At 35.3% G+C, this 13,158-nt stretch overlaps 1 protein-coding gene across 1 annotated transcript in view; it reads right to left on the bottom strand.

Annotated features, from left to right (window-relative positions):
- FBN2 (fibrillin 2) overlaps window positions 1–13,158 on the bottom strand; it is a 253,892-nt gene that overhangs the window by 86,420 nt on the left and 154,314 nt on the right. The window contains exons 17-20 of the mRNA XM_014547293.1: window positions 10,311–10,463; window positions 8,521–8,574; window positions 6,801–6,926; window positions 3,880–4,005 (exon numbers count right to left, since the gene is read on the bottom strand). Of these exons, the coding sequence (XP_014402779.1) occupies window positions 3,880–4,005; window positions 6,801–6,926; window positions 8,521–8,574; window positions 10,311–10,463 (459 nt within the window). The remainder of the gene's footprint in view (window positions 1–3,879; window positions 4,006–6,800; window positions 6,927–8,520; window positions 8,575–10,310; window positions 10,464–13,158) is intronic.

The raw sequence follows: 13,158 nt of genomic DNA, 5'->3' as shown, positions 1-13,158 counted from the left end.
TTGTTTGAGGAAATATAAATACATCTTTCTTTCAGGTTGTCTGTAGCAAGAAAACCTCTTAAAAGAAAAATACAAGAGCAGGTTTTGTAAATATAGCACAGATTTGGAATGAAAAAAATCTATTCCAGAGTACTGAAATTCTTTCAGTAAAAACACAGTGTAAAAAAGGAATCAGATGGTCAAGAAGCAAATAACTAATCTGAGGACTGTCTATATAGAGCTCACCTATTCATTTCATTTGTAAGAAGCTCCCCAAACAAAAAAATGTGAATATCATATATTTTCAAAATCCCTATTTTAAATTAAGCAATTATGAACTCCAAACTATAAACACATGCAATGACAGCTACAGATATCAACTGTTTAATTTTTCCTTAAATACAATGTTTTTATGTTATAAATGTCATGGAACCAGGAATTGAAACAGTTCACTGTACATTCCTGGAAATAAACTTCAAAGCACATCTGGTTTACATTTAACTAGTTATGTCACTGGAAACACAATCTAAACCACAGGGCTTGCCGTAAAAATTTTAACTTTCACAGGCTCTCAGAGCTCAAACAAAAAAGCAAAATAAATTTTTTTGTAACTTCAGTCTAAAATATCAGAGGAACTTTATTATTACTGCTATTATATATTTAAAATAGCCTATTCAAAACGTGAATGACAAGCACAATTAGTGAATATAGCAAATATACACAGAGAAAGTTAGAGTCTGTATTAAATCTGCTAATAATTCCCTGTCTCGTCTTTCGAAATTAGTTTAGGAAGAATAGAATGAAGAGAACTGCTTCAGGCAGACAAATTTACTGTGAGAATTCAATGGTGGCAATAAAAAAGAGACCCAAGGGAAAAAGAGATTTGTGGCCTTCAGGTCTACTTTTTTGGCAAAACATTTAATAAAATGCAAATAACAGTGGGAAGGAAATAAAAAGTTATTTGGTTAGGTTTCTCAGGATAAATCATTTATATTTCCACCAATGTCATAGGTTACAGCCAAAATATTTCTCTATCATTTCTTTTTTATTTACATAACATGAACTTCTGCCTTATGGATGACAGATATAAAATATATTTCATATTAAAGAAAAGGCTCAGATTTATCAGGAACAATTACCCTTTGGACAAAATAAGTGAAGAGAACTGTTCCTAACCCTCAACATTGTCTGATTTTGCATTAATGTGCCGTAATGTTTATGGAATCATCCAATGTTATACTATTAAACATCATTTGCTCCTATTTTCCACTTGTTCGTGTAAGTACCAGAGTCCTGCCTTTTCCTCATTTTTTTGTATGTTGGCTCTTCGTATCCTTCAACTCCATCTTGCTTGGTAAATGGAGGAAATATGCTATAAATATCATTGACAATTCAGTATACAAACCAAACTTTGACCAAACTGAATCAAAGGCACTATTTCAGGGGAGGGCAACCTTTTTGTGAGTGCGTGCCAACCCTAATTTTTTGAGAACATGTTACGCCTACTTGATATCTCTTAAGGTGTACGTATGTGAAGAACCTTGAAGAAATAATAAAACTCATTCGCGCGACAAAAACACAGCATATGATGATGAAAAATACATTTATTTTTTAATGTATACATGTACACTGATAGTCTGACAGAAAACTTTATGACTCCGTTTGATACTATCAGTGGGACTTTTGCAGCTGCATCACTGATGACAGAGATTTTACATCAGGTTTATATTTCGTGACCTTCAGAGATATGCATGAGCTACTACTTTCATCCGTCAGGCTACTCCTATTACGAGACTTAACAAAATTCATCACTGAGAACAAAGATTCACAAGCGTATGTGGATGAAACCAAAATACTGGTCGGATCTAGGAAGGCAGGGAGAGTTAAGGCAGAGGCATAGAAATCGCTCTTCCCCTCTCTCGTCAATCCATGTCTATGGTCTTTAAGATAACTTGTTATATAAAATTATTTATTTATCTAAGATGCACCTACACTGAATTTATCTGAAAAATAAAAGTCGATATTAAGAAAAAAATTGTAAATGGAAGATTATAAGAGAGGGTTTCGCGTGCCAGCAAAAGTTACTGGCACGCCATGTTTGGCACGCGTGCCAGGGGTTGCCCACCCCTGGTCTATTTAGTTCTCCATTAAATGTATCTCTCACAATAGCCCTGAAGGGTACTGCTGCTGCAGCCGCAGTAATCATCAGCTTCCTAGTTACATCAAGAAGCTAGTATAACCCGATCTTGCTTCCAGAGGTTCTTAACATTTAACAGAAGCTTATCCTCCAACAGACACTAGACAAAAGGATAAAAGACAGTGGGAAGCAAGTGGGAATAAAGAAAGAAATGATTAATAAACTCTGGAAATCTCTACTCTCACCCACCAAATTCCCTACTCATGGAGGGTATAGAATAGTTTTTTACGGGGTATGTTTCTCAGAGCAATTTTGAAGAATAATAGGTTGGGGTGGGTGGGAGTAGGTGCTAGAAAATAAAGCCTCTGGTTGAATATATTTAGAAGCCTGAGCTAGTTTAAAGTGAGAGCTTTTATATCTTACAGAAAGATATTCTAAAGTCTCAAATGTGCCCCTCGTCATCAATGGAGAAGATGAACCTTCAGGTACTTTAACTGGGAATGGAATGAGCGCTTTTTTTTTTAAAGGAGCTTCTGCAAAATGGGGTGGGCAGAAGGGGAAAGAGTTATCAGAACTAAGATTACAAAAACTGTATTTTACACTGTTTTCTTTCTTTCTTCAGGCTAATTACTGTTTTTCAGTGGTCTCTCCAATTCAACTCAAATTTAGGATTGCACTTTGTAATGGCATTTCATTGACTTCAGCTGAATCATTTGTGTTCTGGAATCTTGTTCCAGTCCTAACTTGTTTCTGTTCACAAGAATGCTTTGAAGTTAAACAATAAGATGAAGAGAGAATGTTAACATCTTTTTGCATAATATTACCATTGTAGTTTTCTTGGAGTTGGAGTCCTAAGAAACCAATACTTTAACAGATAAGGAAAGGGCTACTCAAAATAATTAAAGATGAAATCTCTTTTTAAAAAATTACTATTCGGAAGTAGCTATTGCATTTGATAGTGTCATGGGACACTTCTGTAAGCTCATACAGTGAGACTTAAAAGGAACAATGGCTAGTAGTCATACAACAGATTATTCTGAAATACACAGTACTTTGATCAGGAAACAAAAACATAATTGAATACACTCATTACTTAGCTGGTATCTCACTAAAAACGAGTCCTTCCCTAAGCATTTAACTCATTCATGTAACTTCCACTGCAGAAAAATGTGGTTAAAAGAAAATAAGCTTTTAAACACTGGTTTATGAGCGACAAGCCCAAGCAATAACTTTTAAATGATCAAATGAAAAGGACAATTTTTTTAGACTATAAATTTAATTAAGGTGACCATTTTTACTCAGGTCCCATATTTTCTGGGCCAACCTCTGAGGTATAGCAATCATTTCATAAGTAAAATGCTTCAGAGCTGAATATGCCAATACAATTCAGGTTCCCCTAGTCTAATGTGTCAAAGTAGTTTTTAAAAAGGGAAAACAAAGTAAACAAATATCTGACATTTTATTTCAGCAAGTAAAACAAACTGGCTCCTTTCATTTTTTTTTTCACTTTTGTTTTTAGACTTCAAAATGTTCCAAATGTTTGTTGTTATTTTATCTGAATGGAACAAAACTGATAGTATTCATAGACTGTGTTAGGTGCACACTATTTCTGAAACTGGAAGATTAGCTGAATGACACTATAAATTCATAAAAAATATTCAAACAATACTCTTTTTACGATATTACTTTGTCGATATACTTGACAGTTTTGCCTAGCTGGGTGCTTACTTACTCACATCTAAGGCAAGGAAGACAGCACTTACCTTCACACGTCTCCGTTTCGGTCCTGAACACATACCCAGGTGGGCATGTGCAGCTGTAACTTCCGGGTGTGTTCCGGCACAGGCCATTGTCACAGAGCAGTCTGTTCACCAAGCACTCGTCAATGTCTGGAAGCAACCATCAGAAGACAGGAGATACACATGTTGAAACATACAGCCCAGTGGCCAGCAATGTTTTCTTTTTCTTTTTTCTCACCCCTCTCCTTGACATAGTCTCTTTGTAGTCACAGCACATTCTTTGATCCCAAACAAAATATATTCAGTTTTATTCAAATGGCAAATTCTTATGCTGGTGGCCACTTTTAAGATGTTTTGAAGTCCCTGGGGGGTATGTTGTAGTTTGGAAAAGATACATTACTGGTTTGTTCTTCATTTGCTTACTGTCCTGTAGTGGTATTATATTATATATTATATATATTTTAGTACTGATAAAATTGATTAAAAGATGAAACTCATTTGCCTATATATGCCTGCTTATGAGTAATAAAAATAACACTTTTAAAAAACGTTTTGATTAAAATTCTAATAAAAATGCATTAAGTGACAGTTAAACAAAAGGTATTTACTAATCCTTTCTCATTATGTTTTTACCCCAGAAACAATTAATTATTAATGGAAATTAATGATGTATTTATATTCCTTTAACAGTCTAGAACAGCCTAGAAGATATTTAAAGCTCAAATTTAAGAAGCTGATATTGAACTTTATTTTTTGCAAGTATAATTAATAACAGAAAAAATTAAAATTGCAATTTGGGATGAAGAGTTCCTTTCACTGAAAGTTACATTTTTAGCCTTGCAAATAACAATTGTTCTTGACCAAACCACATTGTAAAAATTTGGAAACCAGAGATAGAAAAAACGTCTCCCATAATTCTATCACTACTACTAATATTAACGTTTTGTGTTTTATCTGATCTTTTTTTCTTTGGATATTATGCTTTTGTTCCAATTCTGAATCTTTATTTTTAAAAATCAGCATTATATTTTAAGCTTTACCATAATTTCCCCCTATTGTTTGTTTTATCAAATGCCTGCATCACAATTTAGTTACCCATTCCCCCATGTTATGGGTTGAATTGTGTCCCTCAAAAAAGTTATGTTGAAGTCCTAACACAGAATGTGACCTTATTTGGAAATAGGACTGTTATAGAGGTGATCCAGTTAAAATGAGGTCATTAGTGTAGGTCGTAATCCAACATGACTGAAAGGTGCTCATATAAAAAGGGGAAAGAGAGACAGACACACATAGAGGGAAGATGATGTGAAGACACACAGGGAAAGGATGAACATCTGACTACAGTGACACATCTGCAAGTCAAGAAATGCCAAGGATTTTCTGGCAAACACCAGAAGCTACAGGAGGAAAGGAAGGATTCTCCCCTCGCGCCATTAGAGGGAGCATGGCTCTGTGGACACCTTGACTTTGGACTTATGGCTTCCAAAACTATAAGACAAATTTATAAGCTATAAATTTGGTATTTTAAGCAACCCAGATTTTGGTATTTTGTTACTGCAGCCCTAACAAATGAAAGCTGGAACTTGGCCTCATTTTTATTTTTAAAAATCTAGTTGTAATTTTAATCAAAATTATGCATACACCTAATTTAAATAGTTAAGCAGTGCCATGAATGGTGTTCAATGTGGAATGCTCACTGATCTGTTTTCAGTAGATGCCTATGTGCCCAACTGTACTTGGAAGGTATGCTGGAAGCAACTTGGCTTTTGGTGAATAAAAAAGCTAGCTGGTTTGCATATTTTGTAGATGTTCAATAATCTTTTGCTAGTGCCTTTCTTTCTAGGTGTCAAAATCTATTATAAGTACTTGATATTTAATACAGTTTTATATATCCACCTGTATGTATTTCTTCAACTCAAGATCGAATGGACATATTCAATAATAAGAGCCAGTACCATGAATGCAGGAAAATGTATTAAAATTAAAAAAAATTATAGAGAGGAAAAGGGGGAAAGAGAAAGAGATAGAGAGGGAGAAATGTCATTTGGTTTCCTCCCACATGTATGCCATTTGGGGATCAAACCTACAACCTGGGTATGTGCCCTGACTGGGAATCAAATCCACCACCTTTCAGTGCATGGGATGATGCTCCAACCAACTGAGCCACACCAGCCAGGGTGAAAATGCATTTCTTTCTAATCATAATAATCAAGATTTGAATGCAAGATTCATCAGTGATTAGATGTAAAAATTATTCTGTATAATGATGGATCAAATAACATTCATTTTGGAAAGTGAACTCAAGTTCTCTTTAGAAAAATCTAGATTCTTCACAAATTCTTGAATATATGAACTACATACTTGAATGTTTTCAAACATCTACAATAGTAAAAGTGTCATGTGCTAATTAGGCTGGACATCCTTCCAGACATACTTCCAGATGAAGCGGGGCATTGAGGGAAGCCCGGATCCTGGATGCCTGCCTGCGGCCAGAGGGAAGCCGGTGCCAGCAGCTGGGGGAAGGAAGGTCTACTCTTGTGTGAATTTCGTGCATTGGGCCTCTATTTCTCTTATAAATTACAAAAAGAAACACCATCTCAGTGAGCATGTTTAGATATGTTATAGCATATAAATTAAAGTCTGTCAACCTGTAAGACTTTATTTTCTTAACTTACAATTATCCATACTACCCTATTCATTTAGTATATACCCATTCATTTGAGAAAAGACAAATTTAAATACTAAGCTGTGTCACTAAGAAGTTTGTTACTGTGTGACAGAATTTGTCTGATTCCAAAATTTTTATATGTTTGTGTACTAAGAAGGAAACAAGGGAAACTGTAAGATTTATAGTTTTAGAAATTTATTTGTATTTTGATTTCTCCTACAATCCATGGGATTAAACTATATGAAAGGCTCCTATATAAATATAACAAATAACTTACCAATACAGTTTCTCCCAGAGGCATCTGGTTCATAGCCACTGTTGCAATTACAACGGTAACTACCACGTAAGTTTTCACAAATTCCATTGGCACATATATCGGGATCCAAAGCACACTCATTGATATCTGCATCAAATGTTGAAAGTTTAATGCTCATAGACATTTTATCATTTGTTGATACATTCAGGTCTAATAAAGATCACTCAACATATGAAGTGTTTAACACGGCAAACCCACAATTTGCCTACCTTTCAGGAAGGGAAAGGAAATGAAAATAAGGAGTAAGAATAAAACTGAGAAATATAAGACACTTTCTTGGTAAGTCATAAGGAAAATGAAGGGCACTGGCATAAATTCAAAGAATTAAACCATGTGATGTGCCTGTATTTATGATAAAATTAATGAAGAAATGTATAGGCGGTTGGCTCAAAATCCAAAGAAAAACTTATCTTGATAGGTATTATAACCATCTAAGCAAAAGACAAAGATTTACTAGGGTGGCCTATATAATTTCATGGTCCCCAAAGGCATGGAATACTTGTATTTCATTATCATATTTTTATAGTCAACTAAGTAATATGATACTTAATAAATGTTTTTCTGTTGAGGTTGAAATTAATGGAGAGGACAGCTAAAACATGGATGCTTGAGAACATGATGTTTTATAATAAGCCATGAACATGTCTACTTTCTGTCACCCATGTGCAGTGGGACTTTGAGGAAGGATGAGCTTGCATGAGCAACCAAGCAGTTTTAACAGGTGGATGGCTCTGTTGGGGAGGCCTTGCTGAGGTGGAATAAAATACAGAATAGGAATAAAATAAATTTTTGGTCACTATGCTCAAATTTTGGTGCTAGCTATTGTTTTCTAGAATTTGGAAGACCATAAACACTCCAGAAATGTCAGCCTTTACATTTTATTTTTGGAAGAAACACGTTGTAAAAGTTTTCCTCTTTACTCTGGTTTATGATATTCATTGCAATATAATAGATTATATTGTCAACTAACCTAAATTTATCTAAAGTCTTCTCAGACATGAAAGTAGAAGAATATATATGAAGAATAAAATGAAGGTTAACAGCACCCTACAGTTTTATTTAAAAAAAATGAAACTATATGTATATTAACATATAAAATAAACTTAAAATATAAACACATATGTATTTAATACTTAAATTTCCATTTTAGAATTCTGTTAAACATATTACTAAATTTTAAATAAGGAAACTTTAATAAATTTCATTTCTTTAGTTGTATAAAAACATTTTAGTATTCTTAGGCATAAATAGTCCTAACAATTTATTTTTAGGGTAGTATATTGCAAACTTCCATATCAAATATGTCTTAAACATTTTTTAAACCATGTCAGTACCATTATTTAATTTTTAAATAAAAATTTACACACTCTTTATTTTTTTAACCTAAATACTAACTGTAACCTCTTCATAAGCAATGGTCTCCATAAAATCATGGGTGTAGTTGTTCCTGACATTTTTAACAATGCATATTTAACAGATACATCCACTATGAAAAAGGTGCATCTGCATGCCACTTCATAATCTAGCTTATAACCATTGTCCTAAGAAATAATTAATCTTATCATTTTACCCTAATATATTTTTGTAATATTAAATATAATCATATGCATAATGTTACAACAGAATCATAAAGCTATACAATTATATAATTATTATAACATGGAGAATAGAATAGAGTTACCTCTTCCATCCACTGTGATACCTACTCCACTACTACATAGACCATGGAATTCAGCTATATGATAAAAACAAATAGAGAAATTAAATACTCTAAACTATATCTGTTTTATACACGTTACTTATAAAATTCCAAAAATATCATTTGAAAGAATTACATGCATTAGTTTTTAAAATGAAAAAAGACTATTTTTTTAGCACATAATTATTACAAGAATTCCAATAATAGTCCTTCTTTCCCTAAATGTGCCAAGTTACCCTTCTATAAGCAGGATAAGAGAATATCCATTTTGTACACCCTCTTGAACACTGGGAAAAATCAATCAATAATCTAATAAACAAAAAGCACATCTTATTTTAATTTTAGAAAGATTGGGCATTTATAAAATCTGGTAATGTACTGTTTGTATTTCTACTTTGTAAAATCTTATTTGTGTACATTGCCACTTCTATGAGCATTTCAACTTCCCTTATTAATTAATGTAAATTCCTTATACATTAAGAAAAATATTTTTCAATTTATATGTTTTAGTCTTTAATGTCTTCTTTGAAAACCCTTTATCATTACAAAATAAACAAAAGTTTATATATCCTATAAGAAAATAATTTTTATAAAGTATAATGTTGGGAGCTAACTTCATATTTTTTTCTGACATTTATCAACAACTAGAGCAGTGGTTCTCAACCTTCCTAATGCCTCGACCCTTTAATATAGTTCCTCATGTTGTGGTGACCCCCAATTTCATTGTTACAAATTGAACATAATTAAAGCATAGTGATTAATCACAAAAATAATATGTAATTATATATGTGTTTTCCAATGGTCTTAGGCGACCCCTGTGAAAGGGTCGGTCGACCCCAAAGGGGTCGCGACCCACAGGTTGAGAACTGCTGAACTAGAGGCTTGGTACACAAAATTTGTGCATGGGTAGGGTCCTCATTGATGTAAATGCTGTGTTTATCATGTCTTATATTCCCATTTATTTCTAGATGAACTCCCATTGTTTTGCTAAGGTTTGAACAATCCATTTAGGATTTTTAATGGAATGACAAGCCATTTCCTTTGCTGGAGTGCTCTCTTCTATCTTTCTCATAGGAAATTCTTATTTTTTTTCAAGACCAAACTAAACATTATGCCCCTCTCTTTCCCAGCTTCCCCAGGAAACTATTTCTTCCTTTATGCTCTCCCAGTTCTTTATGTCCCTTTAAAAGGGTTAATCGTACTACACTATATTTTCAACTATCTCCAACTTAAAAAAAAAAGATTGTGTATATTTTTTAATCCACATTTTGCTTACATATACTCAACACAGGCTTATATATTCAATACAGGTTTAGTATGAATAAACAGGATCAACCTTATCAACCTAAGAGCCTGTAATTACTGATAGACTGTGATATAAGACCATTCTGGGTTAAGATAAAAATAAATAAATAAAATCATGTTCTGGTAAAGTTATTACAATCTTGAAAGCAATAAGTAAACTTTGTGCTATTTGTCTTAGATCAAAGACATTGTGACTAATACATCCATGTAAAAAATCTGCTTTAGCAATCATAATTGGATCAACAAATACATTTTTCTATTCACCATGTGTTCTCTTTGTCTAGAGATTTTAGGTAAATACAAGCCAAATCTCATTAATTGTCTCACATACCAACACAGGTTTGGACTTCTTTTCTTCAATTAAAAATAATGACAAAACACGTCAGACTTGACATAATCCTTGGCCAAATATCTAATATTACATTTCCAGATTCTTTATCAGGTGTGAAACCAGCCAATGGGACTACCTGAGTTTTTAGCAGGGCATGGCTGGCAGGGCTCTCCAAAACCATAGTCTGGATTGGCACAGCAGCACTCGGACTTGGTCACCGCACCCGGGAAGGGACGGACACACACTCCCTTCTTGATTCCACCATAGCATGTACTGCGCATGTGAGTATCTGAAGGACACAGAGGAACAATGATTTGAGGTAGTGACAAAGAAAAAGAGGGTTCAAAACTGAAGGCTTCTTTTAGCCTAAGTCTGGAAGCTTCTAGAGGGCATCTGCCACTTCTTTTTCTTTGTATCTTTAGCATCTAATAGTGTTAGGAAATCAACAAATGTTTGTTGAGTGAGGAAAAAAATGAGTCCACATCAGCAACTCATTTTCTCCAGTTTTATGTGCTGCACAAGCAGCCATTATCCCACTTATACTCACTGGTCTTTTGTTGAATCAGGTATATTCCCACAGTTATAAACAAGACTCCAAGATCTAATCACTAGCTATCTTCTACTCAAAATGACACATTATTATTTCTATTTTAGAAGTTCTCATGAATAATGAAGTGCAGTGAAGTTAAACTACCTTGAGATGACACTGCTTGACCATCACGTTTTTTATTTCCTTTTCAACCCCCATTTACTATGTTTTGACCTCAGACTCTCAATAAATCCAGTTTTTAAAAATAATAACAACCATTATGTGTCCTTGGCATTGCACTAATTGAACATTCAGGTCAACAACTCCCTAGAATAGTGATCATTCCCACACATTACAGATGAGAAAGGTGAGGTTCAGAGGGACTACATAAGTAGCTCCCAGTCCCAGGCGATCCATTGCCTGAGCTGGGATTTAGGCTCACACTGTGTGACCTCCAAAGCCCTTCCTCTTTGTACTGTGTCATGCAACGTCTCAAAGAAGAATATCCTGCTTAGTTTTCTCACCCTAAATTCTCATAAAATATGCTAAAATTTTATGAGATAGTATCTGATGAACTATAAAAAACTCAGTTCATCATAAAGCCCAGAGAAGAGTATAGCTTTTAAGTAGTGTAGATTGACATGTTAATCCCACCAAAGAGACAACCCTTATTATAAATATTTATAATTATTCTCAAGTTGTTAGAAATTATTTTATATGCTTGTTATGCAAAGTGAGTCACTCAGTGATTTCTTATGATCTGGTAGTGTTTCTCATTAAAACAATGAGATTCATGGCTGCACTAAAACAACGCGCTGTGTATATGCTCAAATGAAAGCGGGCCATGAGATTTACCACGCCAACCCTATGGAGAGCATGTGTTGCTTCGGCTGTGGCTGAGTCTGACAGTTTTCTCCGAGTTATACACAAGTGTAGGACTCAATGCAAAGACAAATTTGCACAAAGACTACATAGTTCATGATTCCCAATATTTTTGTGCATCCTTCAAATTTTACCAATTATGTCAGAAGGCATCATTAGAATGGTCAAAGTTATTTCTGTTTTCCTATGAAGAACATAAGCCACACAATTTTTAGAAGTAAGTTGATAAAAAGCCTATGGTACTCAGTTGAAGAGTGAGACAGGTTACATACTGGTTTTGGTTACAGGTTAACAACACCAACACCAGGAGGTTCATGAAAAGAGAAAGTAATGTAACTCATGTGAGTGTTTTAGGGACATGAATATGTCTGATCCCTGTGGGATCACCTTACTTTAATTAACATTTTTATCATCGCTTAAATAAGGATGGAGTTTTTATTATATATGAGAATGTGTTTGTTAAACATTAAGCACAAAGCCTAGGACACACAGGAAATACTCAAAAATGGTGGCAACCATTTCTTTCTTCTTTCTTTAATGAGGATAGTTGGTCTTTTCCTATTCAAGACTGGAACCCTAGTTCATATTATACTCTTCAAATGTAACTCAGCCACTGCTCACAGGTGGACAGGGTAAGAGGTGCCAATGCCAGGGGCACACTCAGAACATGCCCACAGGAATGCTTTGGCAGGGAATGGGCCTAAATGCTAAGCAGTAAAAATTACAACTAAAATACAGAACAACAATCATCCAGAACCACTGGAAAGCTAGCTGAATGGAAGTCCTACATCTAGAGAAGTAAAGAAGAAAGCACACTGAGACTGGTAGGAGGCGTGGAGGCACTGAAAGGGCTGGTCTGACACCCAACTGTGCCGCTTCTATAATTGGGAGGGAGATCGCCTCTGTGGAGGCTGCCTGGAGGAGCAAGGGGACCTAGCCCCACACCAGACCCCCTGCCCAGGATCCCAGAGCTGGAAAAAGAAGTCCCTATGGGCAGTAAGAACTACGGGCTGTAAAAACCAGTGCAGATTGGGGGTTAGTGACACAGAGGCTGCTGGAGACCCAGCTGTTCCTCTAAAAAGGCTGGCACCATGAACTGAACTTATAAGTTCCTGCCTCCTCTGAGCTCCAACACCAGTGGCAGGCTCTAGGGGACACAGACACATACCAGGAGGAATTGGATTGTCTGTCATTGGGGCAGGAACTTGTGGGTGGCTTTCTCCCAGATGGAGGTGCTCACAGGGATCATTATTCCTAGGCTGGGACCTTCCTGGTCACAGGGATGACTGGTAGCCATTTCTGTTTGCTTGACTTGGTGATTCACTGAGACTCCACCCCACCCAATTTACAATCCCACCCAAGCTGTGTGCAGTGGCTTTTGCATATGAATGGCCTGTCCTAGCTCAGGCTAAAAGCTCTCAAACAACTTGCACTTAGGTCAGGGAGCCCCAAACCTATCAATAAAAGGCCCAGGACCCAGCACCAGCAGCAGCCTGCCTTGCTTCATAGCTGGGCCTCATCTAGGCACTTCCAAACCTGATATAAAGAGGAAGAATCTCCAGATCTCTCTGTA

This window comes from Myotis brandtii, unplaced genomic scaffold (assembly GCF_000412655.1).
Source record: "Myotis brandtii unplaced genomic scaffold, ASM41265v1 scaffold470, whole genome shotgun sequence".
Classification (NCBI taxonomy): domain Eukaryota; kingdom Metazoa; phylum Chordata; class Mammalia; order Chiroptera; family Vespertilionidae; genus Myotis; species Myotis brandtii.
Note: the sequence above shows the minus strand (reverse complement) of the source record. Positions and strands in the feature narration are given on the sequence as shown.